This window comes from Propithecus coquereli, unplaced genomic scaffold, assembly GCF_000956105.1.
Source record: "Propithecus coquereli isolate 6110/MARCELLA unplaced genomic scaffold, Pcoq_1.0 Scaffold39, whole genome shotgun sequence".
In the NCBI taxonomy this organism is placed as follows: Eukaryota; Metazoa; Chordata; class Mammalia; order Primates; family Indriidae; genus Propithecus; species Propithecus coquereli.
Genome location: NW_012149618.1, coordinates 8,832,641 through 8,850,331, shown reverse-complemented (window position 1 = coordinate 8,850,331; position 17,691 = coordinate 8,832,641). Strand labels below are relative to the sequence as shown.

Here is a 17,691-nt window from a genome sequence, read left to right as displayed (position 1 = left end):
GGGGAGAGTGACTGCCCATGGGCACAGGGTTTCTTTGGGGGATGATGAAAATGTTCTAAAATTAGATTGTAGTGATGGTTGCATAACTCTATATTAAAAGCCATTAAATTGTACACTTTATATGGGTCAATTTCATGGTATGCGAATTAAATCTCTAAGCTGTTTTTTGAAGTTGGTGTTATAACAAAGGAAAAAATGGCTCAGCAGAAACTGACGATAAACTTCATATGACTGGACATAATGTTTGGCCTCCTCATTAATTGCCCTCAATGAGGAAGGAACTAGAGGTTTTTCTCACCATGGGAAACTATGGAGACCGTGTGTTTGGGTCTCCTGAAGAGTGGAATGTGGAATTCCATCCATAAGACTAAAGAGCACTAGCTCGATCCAGCAGGATCTCTGCCTAACCCAGACTCTTGTTTATGAGAATGACTCAACAGGGCAGCAATGACAGTCCTCCATGATGTTGCTTTAAAGGTTAGGAATATGACAAGCCATTTTCCCAAATCCTTTTTCTTAATACACTATAGACTGTTGACTAATAAATGTTTCTAACTCCAATTTGAACCCATTTATATTTAAGTGTGTTCTAACAAATGCCATATGCATTCCAGTTTTCTTTGGATGATTTGAGTGTAATTCTTGTGTGGAGGCAAAGCCTGTTTTGTAGAACCTTGAGGTTCCCATATCTCTGGTTCTCCCGCCCCCTTTCCCATGATGCTGTCAAAAGTCTCTTTTTTAATAGGAGCAAGAATTTCCAATTCTCCGTCTCTCTCTACAAGTCTTTGGCTTCCACTGCCTCCCCTGAGTTTGGGCCCTGGTTTTAGCTTGGAAAACCAAGCTGATCTGTACAGTGTACTGGTAGTTTGGATACTTGCAATAGTGGTGGGTTCCTGGGGCATCGTGTCACTACACAGACATGACAATCTTCATTAAGTTTTAAAACTCAGTCTGGTTCAATTTCCTACATGATGAAACTGAGGTCCAAAGAGAAGAAACCATATGCCCAGGGTCATGTAACTAGCCAATGGCAAGGCTAAAAGTGACACATTCCCAACCGTCCTACTTTCAAAACTCCTAGGTTGCCTCCTAGGTCCACTATAATGCTCATCTCAGCACCTCAGCCTCCTTCTTCAGATTTTATCTGTGGTTTCACTCCATACTGACCTCACCGTCCTGTCTACTCTCCTCTCCTTCATCCTGGTCAGGTTCAAACTCGGTGCCTCGGTCTACAACATCCACGCCAGCCTGCACCCTGGGCTTCTCATTTTCCCACTTGGCAAAGCCTTTGTCCTTTGCTGCTTTGTCATGGAACTTGCATTTCATTTTGGGGAAGGTGTGGGATCCTGAGTCTCCCCAGCCAGCCTCTGACCAGACAGGTTCAGTCTGGGTGGCCTGGCTGGTGGTGGCCCGCTGCAGCCTCACAGAGATCTTGCGAGAAGAGCCTGTGACCAGTGTGATGGCTCTGCTGTCCAGATCCCGGTGTCCAGCAGCAACTCCAGGAAACTCAAACACCTCATCCTGCACTGGAAGTGGAAATAGGATGGTGATTATTTGACATCTGGCTGCTTGATATTATAGCAAACCATCAAAGTTAGTGCAAACAAACGGCAGGAGTCCGACATGCAGGGTCCCAAAGGAACAGACTAGGGACAGAACGAAACCAGCTGCAGGCAAGTTGCATGTTAGTGAGATTGCAAAGCAGAGAGAAGAGAGGGTGATTTGAGGGTTTAGCCACCACTGCTCACTCTAAAGAGAGCCTTAGTGTTTATAATGACTCTGACCAGGTTTAGACCCAGAACCCAAACGAGGTCCAGGTGTGAGGAGGTGCGCAGAGAGACACTGTGGCAGCAAAGAAAGCAGAGGGCATTACCTGGGGGCAGCGAGGGGCTTCCAGGCAGCGACCCATGACTACTGCCCAGAGAGGGCGCCCGGGCAAATCTTCTACAAGCCAGAACCAGGAGGTCTTTGCACTGTTTGTGACAATTGGCTCCGCAGTCTGAAAAATTCCAAATGTGTCACAGATGATTATGTATCTGGTGCTGACTGAGCTGCTGGGGTGGCCCTTGAGCTGTCCAGCCTCCCCTCCCCAACCCCAGTTTCTGTGCTGAATTTCAGAGCCCAGCTCAGGCCCACAGGGTGTGTCTCGTGGCTGGAAAAAAGCCATTGGTCCACTCTGAGATTCCTGGAGTTCTCTTACATTGGTTCAGCGTGCTCCTCTACACAATTCCTTGACGTGCCCAGGGAGCAAACAAGCAGAGTCTAGCCTGAGAGGTTAGTTGCCTTTGCCCAAAATGAAATGTAAATCATGTGGGATTGGGATTCTTTCCCAGGCAGAGAGGGAATCCTCACTGAGGGTCCTGAGCCAGAGTGAGGGGGAGAAGCCTCGGCTTCTGGTCTCTCCCAGGGCTCACCGCGGCCTCTGCTCATTCACTGTGAGGTGCGCCTCCATTCAGTACTGGTCTGGATTTTTAAAAACTTTTTTTTCATTTCCCAAAACCTTTTCCAGGGCAAGCAATTATATCTTCTGCCTCCTTTCTTTGTACAGAAATAGAAAACCAGGTGAGCATATGCTCAATACATGTTCCGTATTTGACTATGGTTTGAAATGGCGTGTAGCAGATTCTGTGAAACTGCCCATTAGGATGCTTCCCATAAGGCAGGATTCATATGTGAATTACTAGCTGGGGTAGAAAATGTGCCCACTTCAGGAGATAGCTCACACTTGTTTCGTATGATGAGGGTCCTACACTTCATTTAGAATCACCGAAGAGATGCGATCATTTTAAAGAGTGTATTTCTCTCCTACCATCAGAGAGGGCCTTTCTAATTATTTCCGATACCCATTTCCCCCCAAATGGTCTTGTTTCAAATAGGCTTAATGACACATTCAGTCTATTTTAATTAGTTTTTTCACTCTATGTGCCATTAAGAGAAAACAAAAGATGATCCAAGGGTTTAACTGATTTTAATCTTCATAAAACCATGCATATGTGTGTGTGTGTGTGTGTGTGTGTGTGTGTGTGTGTGTGTGTGTATACGAGCTCCCACATGCATGTCTTGTATGTTTTAGGGGCTGGAGGACAGCAACCAAAATAAAACTGATGACTCACTGCTGGGCAATAAGATATTGCAGTATCTTTGCTCCTTGGAAGTAAAAATTCAAGTTAGACCAAGACAAGTGATAAAGAAACACCAAAGGGAAGGTCCTTCTGAGCACTAAACAGTGGCTCCCTTCCAGCAGGGAAGCTGTTCATGCAACATGAGGACCAAGTACTGAAATGTGGCTGGAGGAAAAAAGGCATCACAAGGGGAACAGCATTCATCTGAAGGTACTCCGTGATTGAGAGATTTCTTGTTGTAGTTTTATTATATTTTTCAAGAATGTTATCAGATTCTTAAAAGAACCAGTATAAATTGGTTCTTTTGCATAAAGTATCTAGCAACGTCTTAAACTAAACACCAATAAAGTGCAATAATCACATGCATACAAGTAGCAAAATGCTTCATACACATTTATATTACATTTGTCAAATATACATTTATTCAATTGTTTGTAAATTTCAATTAAACAAGGGAGATAGAGGGACACATTCATTGAAAGGGACAAAAATAAGTTTTAAGGTTTCTTCTCTTTTTTTCCTCATCATCTATGTGATTTAGTAAAAAAAAGAAATAGCTATGTGTGAGTGGGAAGAAATGTCTATGAATTATATTAATAGAAATGAGTGTGTGGGTTTCTTCCTTGCAGGAAAGAGTTGTTATATATAGTATTTTAGTTAGGCCCGTCCCACTTCAGAATTCCTGCCTTCACTGGATGCTGTTGATGAGCAAGGGCTGGATTTACACGTGTTGATAAGGGTGGTTTGTAAACTCGATACAATTTGAATTCTGGCCCCAAAGACCCAAGTTCTCAATGATGCCAAGAGCTTTTGTGGATTAACCGGACAAATTTGATTCCTACCCAAAACGTCAAATTTTTAAAAATGGTGACAAAATAACATTTCTTTACCTTTGCATTTGTATCCTTGCTTGATTATGCCCCAGAGCTGTAACAAAAGACAAAGGAATGTCAGGGAATCTGAAGAGAAATCTGAAAGGAAAAAAGGCCACAGAGAAGGAAGTCCTGGTAAACCTGATGACTGGCTGGGCACAAACAGGATGTAGCTGCTCTTAACACCCTTCCTGTCAGATAGAAGAGCCCTCTCCCAGCCGCTCTAGCTGGGATGATAGCATGAATTTTGCTTCCCTTTTCTTTCTCAGAGTCAGCTGGGAGCCGGGATGGAAAACTAAAGTTGGTGCATTTGTTGGACTTTGGCATGATGTGCTCTCAGCCAAATTTACAGGGGAGATGAACGCTTTGTCTCTGGAAGCCCCTCTCTCCCTCTTTTTAATGAAAGCTGCTCTTGGAGCCCACTAGGAGAAATAAAGCACACGTCACACGGAAGCATTTGGATTTTGCCAGGTTATTTTGCAAAGTAGTACTTGTACCTTGAAAGACTACAGAAGAGGAAGCGACTTATTTATTCACGTATTCATTCTCCACATTTGCTCTATGGTTGGCCTGTGCCAGGGCTGTGGGGGATGCAGAAAAAGTTCAGACTCTGCCAACCAAGAAATCAGTGACCTCCGCGTGTGGTTAACAAGTAGGAAGGGACACATGCCTCAGGAGAGACGGGAGGGCCTGCCGTTCAAAGAGGGAGCGTTTGCCCAGGGCATCGTCTTGGTGGTGGTGACTTTGCCCACCTGACAGACGCCTAAACTCCATGAAGAAGGGGGCCTTGCCATGTCCTTTCTTGTGTCTGCCCACAGCACTTGGACAGGGTAATAGGGACACCAGAAATATACAGTATTGATAATTAAATGGGTTTAACACAAGTTGGAGAAGCTCTATTGCTAACTTTTTAGTGGTTAGGTTAGGTGGCTGTTGTCTACTTAGTAAATGATGTTTGGGCATGGTGGCTCAAGCCTGTAATCCCAGCACTCTGGAAGGCCGAGGCAGGAGTATTCTTGAGGCCAGGAGTATGAGACCAGCCTGAGCAAGAGCAAGACCCAATCTGTACAAAACATAGAAAAATTAGCCAGGCATGGTGGTGCACACTTGTAGTCCCAGATACTCAGGAGGCTGAGGCAGGAGAATTACTCGAGGCCAGGAGTTTGAGGTTACAGTGAGCTATGATGACACCACTGCATTCCAGCCTGGATGAAAGAGTGAGACCCTCAAAAAATAATAGTAAAAATAAAATAAAATAAAATGATGTTGAAAAAAGCAGGGACAGTAGCCTACTGGGACTGAGTATTACAGGAGAACAATGCCCCGAGCCTGGGTGGCATGGCCCTACAAGAAGAGTAAGTTGCCAATTTGCAGCTACTTACTCAAGGGCATCAGGAAGACAGCTCTTTACCCTCTTCTGGACAAGGACATTCTGCCAACAGAAAGCTCAAAGATTCCTTGGAGCCTTAAAAGTTATTTGGTCCTTCAAAATATGTTATTGAGATGCAAATACCTCCTGGGACAGAGCAACATTTTGCCTTGGAGATAGGAAGGATGATTTGACAGCCAACTGGAAGCAAGGCTCAGGATGGCTGGCAGAGGGATGGGCGAGACACAGAAAAGGGAAATGGTTGTCAGGATAACCATATCGTCATCCTTAAGATAATCTGGTTTGCTTCTCTTTTGTAAAAGGCGAATGTAATGATCCAGGAAATTAAATAATTTGCAAGGTCCCACAACCTGGAAATTTTTTCCCTAGAGCCCTTGGGTAATGGTAGTAACAATAATAATGATGATAGCTAACATTTATTGAACTCCTGCTGTGTGAGAGACACAGTTTTAAGCTTTTTACACATATTAACTCATTTAATGCTTATAATAGCCTTATGGGATAGGTAATAATATTTTTCTCATTTTTAAAGATGAGGAAACTGACCTTCAGGGAAGTGAAATCACTTGGCAAAGTCTTATAGGTAGTAATTAGGGAAAGATGTGTCCCTTGAGAGAAAGACAGGAAGCCATTGCTCCTGGGTACTTTGCCTGTGAGCAAAAGCCACCAAGGCAGGACAAGAAAGGATAAAATTTCAGAAGAAGCATGCTAATATCTGGATATGTTGCATAATTAGCACAGCCACAGGAACTGCTGAGCAAGATACAGTCAAGCAAGAGTCCTACCAGGAGAAGAAGTCAGGCCATGGTTTGCTAATGCTTACTTAATAACCAGGAGAAAACACTACCCGGGAAGAGGCAGTGGGTCAGTGTGCCGGCCAAGGACAGTAGAGGGTGACCTCATGTAGGTGGGTGTGATGTGCAGGAAGTATTTCCCACAGTCTTTTGATTTGAGACCATGGGCTGCTGTAATATTTGGAGTAACTGTGGTATAAGGAGCACTGGACTGAAAGTCAGGAGACCTGGATATGACTCATGGTCTTCTTGCCAGTGGTCCGTGTGACCTTGGGGAAGTCACTTAACTTCTCCAGACCTCAGTTTCTTCATCTACAAAATAAGGGAGTTACCAACACTCTCCCAGTTCTGGAATTATAACTCTAAAGTAAATCGACTGCAGAGCCAGTGGCGTCTGTTGTCTTTCTTACCCTTAAAAGGGAATTTATTTCAAAAGCAGATGGTCCAGGCACTAGACAACAGTTCCTTGCATTCCCCCACAGTTCCCTTCAATGACACATCTATAGAGTTATATTTATAAATTCCTTTGAAAACCAATGGACTTCTAAAAATGTTGTGTGAGTAAAGATCAAATCAAATAGTACCAATGAAATTAAATATATTTTTTAGCAAATAAAAAGGGCCATAAAAATTACAAGTGAGTTATTTTTAATTAAACTCCGAAAGTATTAAGGAACACTAAAACAGAAACGTCACACACTCTGAGCTATATGACATGCAAGATCTCTGATATTATCACCACAGCAACATGGTGGGTAATATTAACTCCCTTTTGCAGATAGGCAAACAGACCGCAAGATGATTAATAACTTGGTCGAGGACATAGAATTAGCAATGAGCAAAACAAAGATTCAACTCAGGGTTCCAGATTCCAAGTCCAAGCTTCCACTTCACCACAGCTGCATCGATAACGTAGCACCAGCACCAGCACCTCTGCTCTGATGAGTCCAGGGGGAGGTCCTAAGAAACGCTGCCTTGCTGTTGCTACAGAGCCAGTGCCTCCATAAAAGGGAGGGACAAAACAGAAGAACTAGAGGGCAGAGATAATACTTTGAGGTTTTTGTCTTTTTTTTTAATTTTTAGGGACAAAGTCTCGCTATATTGCCCAGGCTGGACTTAAACTCCTAATCTCAAGCGATCCTCTCATCTCACCTCTGAATAGCTGGAATGCCAGGTGTGTGCCACTGTACCCAGGACCCTGAGATTTGATAAGGGCCTCCCAACTCTCACACCCCACCACAGGACAGATATATCAGCCTGACTTTGAGCCAAGCCATGCCACGGCCTAACAGCCTGACCTTCTTGTTCACTACTAGGTCCCACTCTGCAGGCAAATGTTATACATGCCCGAGCCCACATCAGCATTTTTCAGGCGCAGATACTTCCAAAAATTCCCATCAGAATAGAGAAACTGAGAAACATAAAAAAGGACATGCATTCGTTTTACAATAAAGTGGTCTGAAGATGCAATCCCAGTGGATATTCTGACAAAGGAAGAACTCCTTCCCGGGATGGTAAAGAGAGCTGGTTGGTCTGGCTTTGCCCTTGACCACATCAGCTGCTATGACCATCTGGGGCCATCTTTGAGGTAACAGCTGCCTCTTACTTACCCATTCTCAAAAGCGTATGTGCTTGAACATAAAATCCTGCCCTTGGGCTCCCCAAAGCCAGTTCTTTGAGCATGGGACGGGAAAAATGTACTTTAGAGGTAGGAGACAAATTCAACAGGGGTCAACAGTGGGATGTGACCACTGAATAAAGCTGACATACCTGAGCTCTGGCATCTAGAAAAAGGGGCAATTGTCACACTCACCTGTAGGCTGGACCTTCCTCACCTGACATACCACATTTTCCCATTTCATTTAACTTGGGGATAAATTGGAAGGCATTCATGGCCCAAGAGTCTATGTTAAAGCCAGGACCACAGAGTGACCTCAGTTTCCCAAGAATTATCAAATGTGGGGAAGGAAGCGTACAATCATCACGTGCTGCAATGTAGGTAGAGCACAGGACTCAGCATCAGAACACCTATGCTTGAGCCCAAGCTCTGGTAACGATTAGCTGTGCAATGCTGGGGAACTTGGTTACCCTCTCTGAACCTGTCTGTCTTCATAGCCACGACAGAGAGAGAAAAATGCCCATCTCAAGGGCTCATTGTGAGGATTAATTACATTAATGTCTTTGGAAGTTTTTGTTGTTGGCAAGTGTTAAGTAAATGTAATTTATTATTATAACCATCTTCTCTCCAAAAATATCTTTTCCTTTTTGAGTTGTGAATTATTGAGCAAAGCCATGATGGATTTCTAGTGACTAATGCCATATGAAATGAGGACTGGAAGGAACTGGCTAAGATAAATGCTCTCCTTAATTGCAACCACTTATAAATATCGGTGATGAATGCCAGCGCGTATTGGGCTGACACCTTTCCCTGGCAGGGATTTGTAGACAAACCAGTCTCTCGAGTTAACAGGCTTCACCAACTTTCCCTGTCTTTGCCGGCCCTGCCTTCCTAGAACCCAGCTAAACCCCATAGATCCTGCTTTTGTTTTTATTTAATCTCTAATTTCAGGGAGCCATCATGTTTTCCTTCCGATCCAAAGCAGACGACGGACTCTATTTAGTGTATCATTTTCCTACCTTCTCTGAACGCTGCCCAAATAACTACATACCAAAGAAAATAATGGAAAACAGACTTACAAATCCTGCACAGTGTTCGCAGAAGGTTGGCTTGAGATAGGTCATCTCCTGAAAATTATGGACAAATCCCGGTCCCATTTTACAATGTAGTTGGGATTTAGCTCTCAGGAAGTAAGCCATCATTTCATCTTTACTAATCAGGCCATCCCTGTTAAAAGAATCAAAGAAGGAAAGGATCTTTGAATGTCATGTTGCTAAGTAGTCACCCTACTTTAATCACACACCTCCCAGACCTTTGTGGCCAAAAACAGATGAGGAATGTTCTCTGTTACATCCAAAAGGAGGGTAGGACTTCAAAGGACAGCTTCAGGTGTTCAAAGTCTTTTTCGGTAAGCAGAAGATGGTGTGTCTGCATGTGTGTGTGTATGTGTGTGTCTGTATGTGTGTGTGTATGTGTGTGTGTGTGTGTGTGTGTGTATGTGTGTGTGTGTGTGTGCCTGCAGGACCATATTCATGTGTGCATTTACATGGCCTGTGCACCACAGCACAGAAATCTTCTTCATTACTGAATAGTAGCTTCCAGAAGGACATCTTTCTAACCCTTGCCTGGCAATAGAGTTGCAAGAATTAGCATGCTGGAGAAAGGCAGGACACTGTTAGAACTGCACCTGCCATTCTCAAGTTCATTCAGCTTGACGCCATCCAGGCTACTCCAGTGGTGGTATTTTCATTCACTTCTTACTGGCTCACATGCCATTCACTAGAGCAATTCTTCCAGATCTTCTCCACACAGAACAAACCTCCGGTTTTCCTCACCTCCCTACCCCTGACTCACCAAATATCCTGGCTTCTTGTTTATCAGAAAAGATCCAATCCACTTGACATGGCTGAGCTCCGTATCGCCTTCTCTCCACGTTGGTGTTGGAGACCACACCTTTCCTTGACAGTTCAGAGTTCCTTTGTGTCTCCTCTGTCCTCTCTTGGGGTCCTCCTCTCTCTCCCACCCCCTACTCTCCTGACCCTCCCAGGTTCTGCTCCGTCTCTTCCCTCGTTTCTCCCTCACTTTACAAATGTGCACAGGACTCTCTCTCCTAAAAACACGCTTTCCTCAATCCTGCTGCCTTCTCCAACACTTGTCTTTTCTCTCCTCCTTCTTTTTACTCCCAAAGTTTTCAAAAAGAGTATTCATTAGACTCTTTTTCCCTTTCCTCCTGTTGCTCTTTGCTCCATACAATAGGGATTTTAACCCAACCATTCTACTGAAATTGTCACCAAGGACATCCTCCATGGCCTTTTCTCATTGGCAGCAGGTGACACGGGGCACATTTCCTCCTTTTTGACACCCTCTCCTCTAGGGACCCCTGTGATTCCACACAGCCTTGGTTGCTCTCCTCCCTCTCCTGCTCCCCTTTCTCTGGCTTTTCTGCAGGACCCGCTTATTCCTTTCAGCTGCAATATGTGGGAAGGGGGTTCGCCGAGGGCTCACTCCTCAGTACGGGGCTCACCTCCCTCTAAAGTCTCCCACCAGAGTTTGCTCGCACACTCGAGACTCTAGTTCATGCCACTGGGCTGAAGACTTAATCTACATCTCCAGCCCTGACTGTTTCCCTGAATTTTGGTACCACATCTTCAACAACTCACTGGACTTCTCTTCCTGGGGATCCACTCTCCTCTCAAAATCAACATATCTAAGCCCAACTCCATATCCTTCTTCCCAACACTCCCTGCCCCAGGCTTCCCCATTGCTATCTGCGATGCTATAATTCCCCCGCCCCCTCCGCCCCTGCTTGAGAATTTAAGATTCCTTTCTCAGCTTTTAGGCAAAATAACTTTAACCATACTTGAAATTTATAAAATTTAAAGAGTCATCAGCATGTCTTGCTGACCTCAAAAGAGCAAATGATCCCACAATCACTGCATTTAATCACAAACACACACAAGTGGCAGAATATTCATGATGAAGGTTATTTATACAGGCTAGCAGATTATATAGGTGATATAGATACAGATACAGACATGCACATAGCACCACCGAGTCACACAACCGCAGGGGCAGAACACAGAGTGAACAGGGCCCTGGAGCACAATGCCCAGGCAGCAACCCTGGCTCAGGCCCTTTCCTGGCTTCATAGAGAAAGGAGGAGCAATGCGTGTTGCCTAGCATGCGCCCTGTCTTTAAGCCTATAGATCTGTTGCTACAAAGTAGCTGTGCAGCCAGGACCTGCATTTCCCGGCCTTTCTTGAATCTAGGTAGGGGCCATGTGACTATTGGCCACCACACCAACTTGAGCAGATGTGAAATATGATACTTCAAGATCAAGGAGTTTAAGAAACTGTTGTGCTTCTCCACCTCCTCTTCTCTCATCTGCCAGAGGTACCCAGGACAGAGCCACAAGATAGAAGGAGCCTAGTTCATGAATTAGCAGGAAGGGGAATGCTGCCCAGCCGCCAGGAACACTGGACTCTTTCCTGAGTGAGGACGAAACTTCAGTGTGTGAAGCTCCTGAAAGTTTGGGGTTTCTCTATTACAGAAACTGCTGGGATCTAACTAAAGGCACCTGGAAATATCCCATCTCCCTCTGCAAAGCAATCCATCCCCAGCTTATGGTCGGGATTTGTACACGTCATCAATGGGCACATGAGTTCTCAGGATGGTGAGGCCAGTTTCCATGAGTGCCGGGCTGGCCCTGGTATTGACCCAGAGAACCCACGGTGCTCCCCACCCTTTTCCCTCCATTCTGGTAGCCAAAGAGACAGGGTTGTCTCCGATCTCTAAGTGGACTTCTAAAAGGATTTCTATCTGAATGAATGGAGGAGTTTCATTTGGTCACTGACCCATCAAAACCTCCCAATATGGCCTAAAACCTATGACTTCTTCCTCCTGGGAACTTTCTTCCATGGGAGGCAGATTAAAAGTTAAATGTTGACTAAAATAACAGTTCTTAAGGAGCTTTTGTGGAAAAACAGACCCTTGAGATGCTAGTAGGGACTGCAGGGAAGGGGAAAGGTTCTCTGCTAAATATATACATATATGTAAATACATAAAATAAATTTGTGAAACAGTGCATAGCCCATCCACCCCCCAGGGAATCACAGTGCAATGGGAAGTTGCACAGTAGAGACACCCATTTCATGAGATTCAACCCTGTGTTTCTCACACATGACTAGTTAATTCCTTTTTCAAAAGTACTAATTAAGCCAGGCGTGGTGGCTCATGCCTGTAATCCTAGCACTCTGGGAGGCTGAGGCGGAAGGATCACTTGAGGTCAGGAGTTCGAGACCAGACTCAGCAAGAGCAAGACCCCGTCTCTACTACAAATAGTAAAAATTAGCCGGGTGTGGTGGCGCATGCCTGTAGTCCCAGCTACTTGGGAGGCTGAGGCAGGAGGATCGCTTGAGCCCAGGACTTTGAGGTTGCTGTGAGCTAGGCTGATGCCACTGCGTTCTAGCCTGGCCAACAGAGTGAGACTGTCTCAAAAAATAAATAAGTAAATAGATTAAATTAAGTTAAAAATAAAAAACAAAGTACTAATTAATAACAACTTCTGTTTGGAAAACAGTTTGGAAAATAAAACCTTACAGAAAACATTTTCTTTTTGAGACTTTCCAGTATTAGCCACTCAAAACTTTAGTTTGGTTAGCCATGGTAAAGTCTGACGTATTAACTTAAGGTATCACATTGTCTGATAATGGAAGTCATGTAAGCAAATTATGAATAGTTCAACTAATCTCATACAATTAACAATTAATCAAATGATTAATGCCAGGCTTTCTCAGCATTTTTTTTTTAAATCACTTTTTAAAATGAGCTGGGTCTCAGTCTCTAAAGTCATTTAATTTTCCAGGAATCATTTGAAGCTAAAGAAAAAAATGAATTTTTTCTTCATTTATCAAGACAACTTTTGATCAGAAAAAAACAAAGTATGAATGCTTCTTGGTCATCTGCAGCTATCATATGCTTTCATGAAGACCATAAATAATCTTTAAAAAACTTAATGAATTTTAAGATTGCCCTAAGGTCCACTAATGCTGAGGACTCTCCCAGGCTAGATCTAACTATATTTCTCCTCTACTCTTCTTTAGTGGAAGCCTTTTGGTGTTGAGAGCTAAGCAGTAGAGGGGTAATATAAGAAATGGAGAGCCAGGCTGATTTGCAAATGGACATCTGTTCAAAGCTGGTGATGTAGTCTGCCCTGGGATTCCACCCAAATGATCACAAACACCAAGAATAAAATCAGCGGCAAATTAGATATGTCTCATCAATGCTGTCTTGAAGGGTTGAAGCTGTCAAGATGTAAATTACAGGTTTCCCTCTGATAATAACTTTCTGCTTTAGGACAGTTGAATTAAAATGTAATAAAATTACAACTTACTGATCTTTGTCCAGCACACAGAAGGAATCCAAGAAGGGAAAATTGGCAGCTATACTTTCAAAGTCCTCTTGGGAGATGTACCCATCGTGGTCGTGATCGTAGTTCCTAAACACAGACTGCAAAAAAAAAAAGGACAAGCATTTATTGAATAACTATTTATGAATCAGGTTCTGAACTTGTTATTGTGAAAGCAATGATAACTAACATATTATCCTTCCTGTCAAGGAGCTTAGAATCTAGTGAGAGATAACTAAATCAAGAAGACTTTATAATATAACTAGGTAAGTGGTTTGCTGAGGATAAAAACAGAGTGCTATGGGTGGGGGCGGAAAGGAGGTAGACTGAGAATTGTTTCCTAGAGAAAGCAAGATTTAAACTGAGACCTCAGGGATGGGTAGGAGTTAAGCAGGGTGTATTTACAAATTCCAATACCATGACAATAGAAAATAAAGCTTTAAGATATTAAAGTATACATTTAATGCAATTTGAATCAAAATCCCAGTAGGAATTTATTATAAATGAACAAATTAATTCTAAAGTTCAAATAGAAGTGAATATGTTAAGAATAGGCTAAAAATTGTTTCAAATGGAGAGTAATGAGGGGGACCATGCCCTTCCAGAAAGCAAATATTTTACAAAGCTACATTAATCAAAACAATAGGACACAAGTTACTACAGAGAGTGGAGTCCACAAATAGACCCATGTATATGTAGGAATTCAAAATATTAAAAAGTATCTTTTCAAATCCACGGGGAAATTATGGATTATTCAATAATTGTTGTTTAGTTAAATGGCTAATAATCTTACAAAATAAATCACTCCCAAAATAAATTCTAGACATATTAAATATTTTAATGTAAAAAAAGCTATAAAAGTGTCAAAGATAAATCGATGAAAATATTTTTCATTTTTCATAATCTTTGTGTGGGAAAGGCCTTTTTTTAGCATGACATCAAAGTCAGAAGCCATAAAGAAAAAAATGCAAAATATCTGAACCCAAAAAGCTTAATTAACAGATTTAAAAATAAATGACAAACAGAGCAAGTTATTTGCAACGTATGTGAGAGCAAAGACACTGAAGTTGAACAGAAAATCACCAAAGTAAAAATACAAATGGCCAATACATTCATGGAATGGTGCTCAGCTCTGATAAGAATTATAGATATGTAAATGAAACTTATTTTGAAGTCTCAGATTAATAAAACATTGAAATACTGTAATTGATAATTTCTAGGGTATGAGACAATAGGTACCCTTGTAGCAAGTTAGTGAAATAAATAGCCACAATTTTCCTGGAAGACAAACACTTGAAGTACCCGCTCACTGACACAGCAATCCCACTGCCGGGAATCCATTCTAAGGAAATAATTGAACAAGACTGCTCAATGATATACACGCATATATGTATGTAGTATGTATGTGTGTGTTTGTGTGTATGTATATATATGTAAAGAGAGAGAGAGCATAAAGACATGCAAGATAATCAACAAATCATCAGTGGTTAGTCATCTCTGGAGAACGGAATTAGCAAGGCCTGAACGTAAAGCTTTTTATTTTCTATCATTTATGTAATGCTTTAATGTTTACAATGATCTGTCTTCCTTTATAATCAGAGAAAAATCAAAAAGGTTTTTCAATGCCTTTTGCTAAATTAGGTTTTCAAAAAAAATTGTATATTCTTTCTGCAAACACATGTATGCAAATATACGTTTGAGTTGGATTCCAGTTATAATTAAATTTTCTCCTTTTTCCCACTGGTTTCTATTTTATTTATTAATATCTATATTGTCCTATGCTGCAAGCTGCTTCAAGAGTACTTTGGGAAATAAGCAAGGTATAAATGAATGAATGAATTAAAAATATGACTAAAATGGGTCAATAGCTCCCATTGCAAGTTTATCCATAGATAACTGAACTATAATTGCAAAAATCACAAAACATTACATTTTTTTGAAAATCCCAGTATCAATACTTATCCATAATCGAAATTGCTTAGAAGTTAACTGTTTTGCAGTGACTGCTATTTACAGTCTAACATTCAAATTTATACTAAGGGTACGAGATTTTTTTGTGGAATAAAATTTACAATGAAAATTCATAATAAAACAGAAGAGGAAATGAGAGAAAAAGAGAGACAAACTGAGACTCCCCCTGTGGACAGGGGCAAAGGCAGTCAGCTCGCAAAATGAGATTGGGAGAGAATTGCTCTGCCTTCCATTTCCTGGTGTCAGACATTCCTACACTGCAACCGGGTCCTTGCATTCCCCGAGGCCCCTGGATCCTTCCCCCGCCTTCCCTGGCTGCAGGTTGGGTCTGTTCCTACCATCTCATGGCCTCCACTGGGCCTTATCTCCCTCTCAGCCCCTGCCCTCACCAAAATTCCTCCTGGCACCACCCTTTCTAATCTTTTCCTTCCTGTCTCACACACTCCATAAAACTTTTCTTTCAGCGCCTCATAGTTCCCTGGATTATCCAAGATGTATTAGAACATTCTTTCTTTTTCTTTAAACATCCCTTCTCGGCAAAAAGCACATTATATCCCAAAGACTCAATTCTGTTGCACCAGTGGATGTACCTAGCAATCCATTAAAGGAGATGTGTAATCAGGGATCACAGTTTCCTGTGCCTGAGACGTTTCCCCGTTCCCTACACTGGCATTTCTTCTCTTCTTTGTACATGGAACGCTCGGACAGAGGCTTGTCCCCCATCAGGTGATTTTTCTGACCTCAATGGCATTGTGCTGATGTCATAAAATCCACAGGACACAGCAGGGGAAACTATCCAATTCATAGGATTGTTTTCCTGCCATCAGGAAACCAATGTATTGGGCATTTTATTGTGACCCATGTGACTTTTTCGTGAGTGACTCAAACCCCCAAACAGTCCCTTGAGTGGGTGGCAATGGCAGAAGTGGCAAATGCCTGGGAAAGAGAGGAGCTGGAAGTAGCTGAGAGGACCTGGGCAAGGGAGAACAGACTGACAAGAAAGGGGAGGGGACCTTTCCCACATATTCTCCCCACAGCCGATGCCAGGTAGAGCTAAGTGTCTGCTAAATGGTTCCTACCTGCCAGAGGGCTGTTTTCATGGACTCCGCCTCATTCCTGGACAATTGCAGAATACTCTGGAAAGAGAAAGGGACCTTCTAGTGCTCTCCCTTTATTCTCCCTCGACCACTTACCTCGACTAATTTCCGTATGTGTTTGTTGATGACTGTGGGGTCCGGCTTCGGCACCACCCCCGATGCCCACTCCAGGGGCACCACGGGCTTGTTGGGCGTCGTCGGGGAGGTAGGCTGCTGACAGAAAACACACACATTTCTCAACTTTAACTGGGGCCTTGAGCTACTAGGACCGGGGACACTGAGAAAGACAAATAGGTTTTGTATATCACTAATACCAGTAGAAATTACATTTAAGTAGCACTTAAATGTTTATAAAACAAGCACCTTTTGTTAAGGGAATCTAATCTGTAACTAAATATATGTTTATTATAATATATGTTAAATATATAACATATAAACATATGTTTATATATGTGTGTTTATATATACACATATATAACATATAAATATATGTTCTATTATAATATTTTAAACAAGGAAAAAAAACGCATCCCAGTCCATCCAAAAATCCTATCCACGTTCCCCAAATATCATTAAAACATCCTAAAAACCTCAATATAACCATCCATCGTGGATTTTTGTATAATACAAGATATATAAACATCAGTTATCTCATTCTTTAATACTTGGTATCAGTGATCAATTCGTAGGTGCACGTAGCTGATGGGTACCGGTGCGTGGCCAAGTTCACGTCCTTATGCCTGCACCTCATTCAACATGCTTGCACTTCTGACTCCCCTGCTAACCATTAGGTCTCTCTGGCCCTCTTTGGTGAACTTCCTTTCCCCAAAGGTTTTTCCACTTACTTTTAAGACATTTGCATTTCATAATGTGAGGAAGTTGGTGGCATAATGCATAACACATTTGAACAACACAAGCACACAACGCAATCCTATCAGGAGAACAGCGAAGGCTACAGTGCACTTCCTATACTTTCTCTGAAACCCTCGTATGATGTCAACATTTTTGTTGGTGCACATATGCAAACCCGTAACAGCAAGTTTTTAATATGATAACGAATGGGGGATAAACATTTTTGCAAGAGGAGTTGAGGAGCAACCATACTCATTTAAGCCCCTAAGAATGTTGGGAGGTGGGTGTTACTAGTATCCTGTGGGCTACTAACAAAACCAAAAATTATCTGCCTTTTGGCTATGTTCGCCTATGAACACTTACACCCCTACACTCACACACACTCACCCCCACACTCACACATACACATTTACACACACACACACACACACACACACACACACACACCAGGCCTCTTCCTATCAGGATTTTCATCTTATTGATCAGGTAAAGGATAAGCCCACAGTTCCCTAATTGTATAGCAAGATGCTCCAGAGCACTGCAGTGAATTCGAACAGGCACCAAAAGA

The 17,691-nt window shown here is 42.5% G+C and overlaps 1 protein-coding gene across 1 annotated transcript in view; it reads right to left on the bottom strand.

The window, feature by feature from the left end:
- The window catches only part of RASGRP3 (RAS guanyl releasing protein 3 (calcium and DAG-regulated)), a 155,671-nt gene that overhangs the window by 11,303 nt on the left and 126,677 nt on the right, over positions 1-17,691 (bottom strand). The window contains exons 10-15 of the mRNA XM_012652426.1: positions 16,368-16,484; positions 13,189-13,304; positions 8,876-9,023; positions 4,013-4,049; positions 1,874-1,999; positions 1,168-1,526 (exon numbers count right to left, since the gene is read on the bottom strand). Of these exons, the coding sequence (XP_012507880.1) occupies positions 1,168-1,526; positions 1,874-1,999; positions 4,013-4,049; positions 8,876-9,023; positions 13,189-13,304; positions 16,368-16,484 (903 nt within the window). The remainder of the gene's footprint in view (positions 1-1,167; positions 1,527-1,873; positions 2,000-4,012; positions 4,050-8,875; positions 9,024-13,188; positions 13,305-16,367; positions 16,485-17,691) is intronic.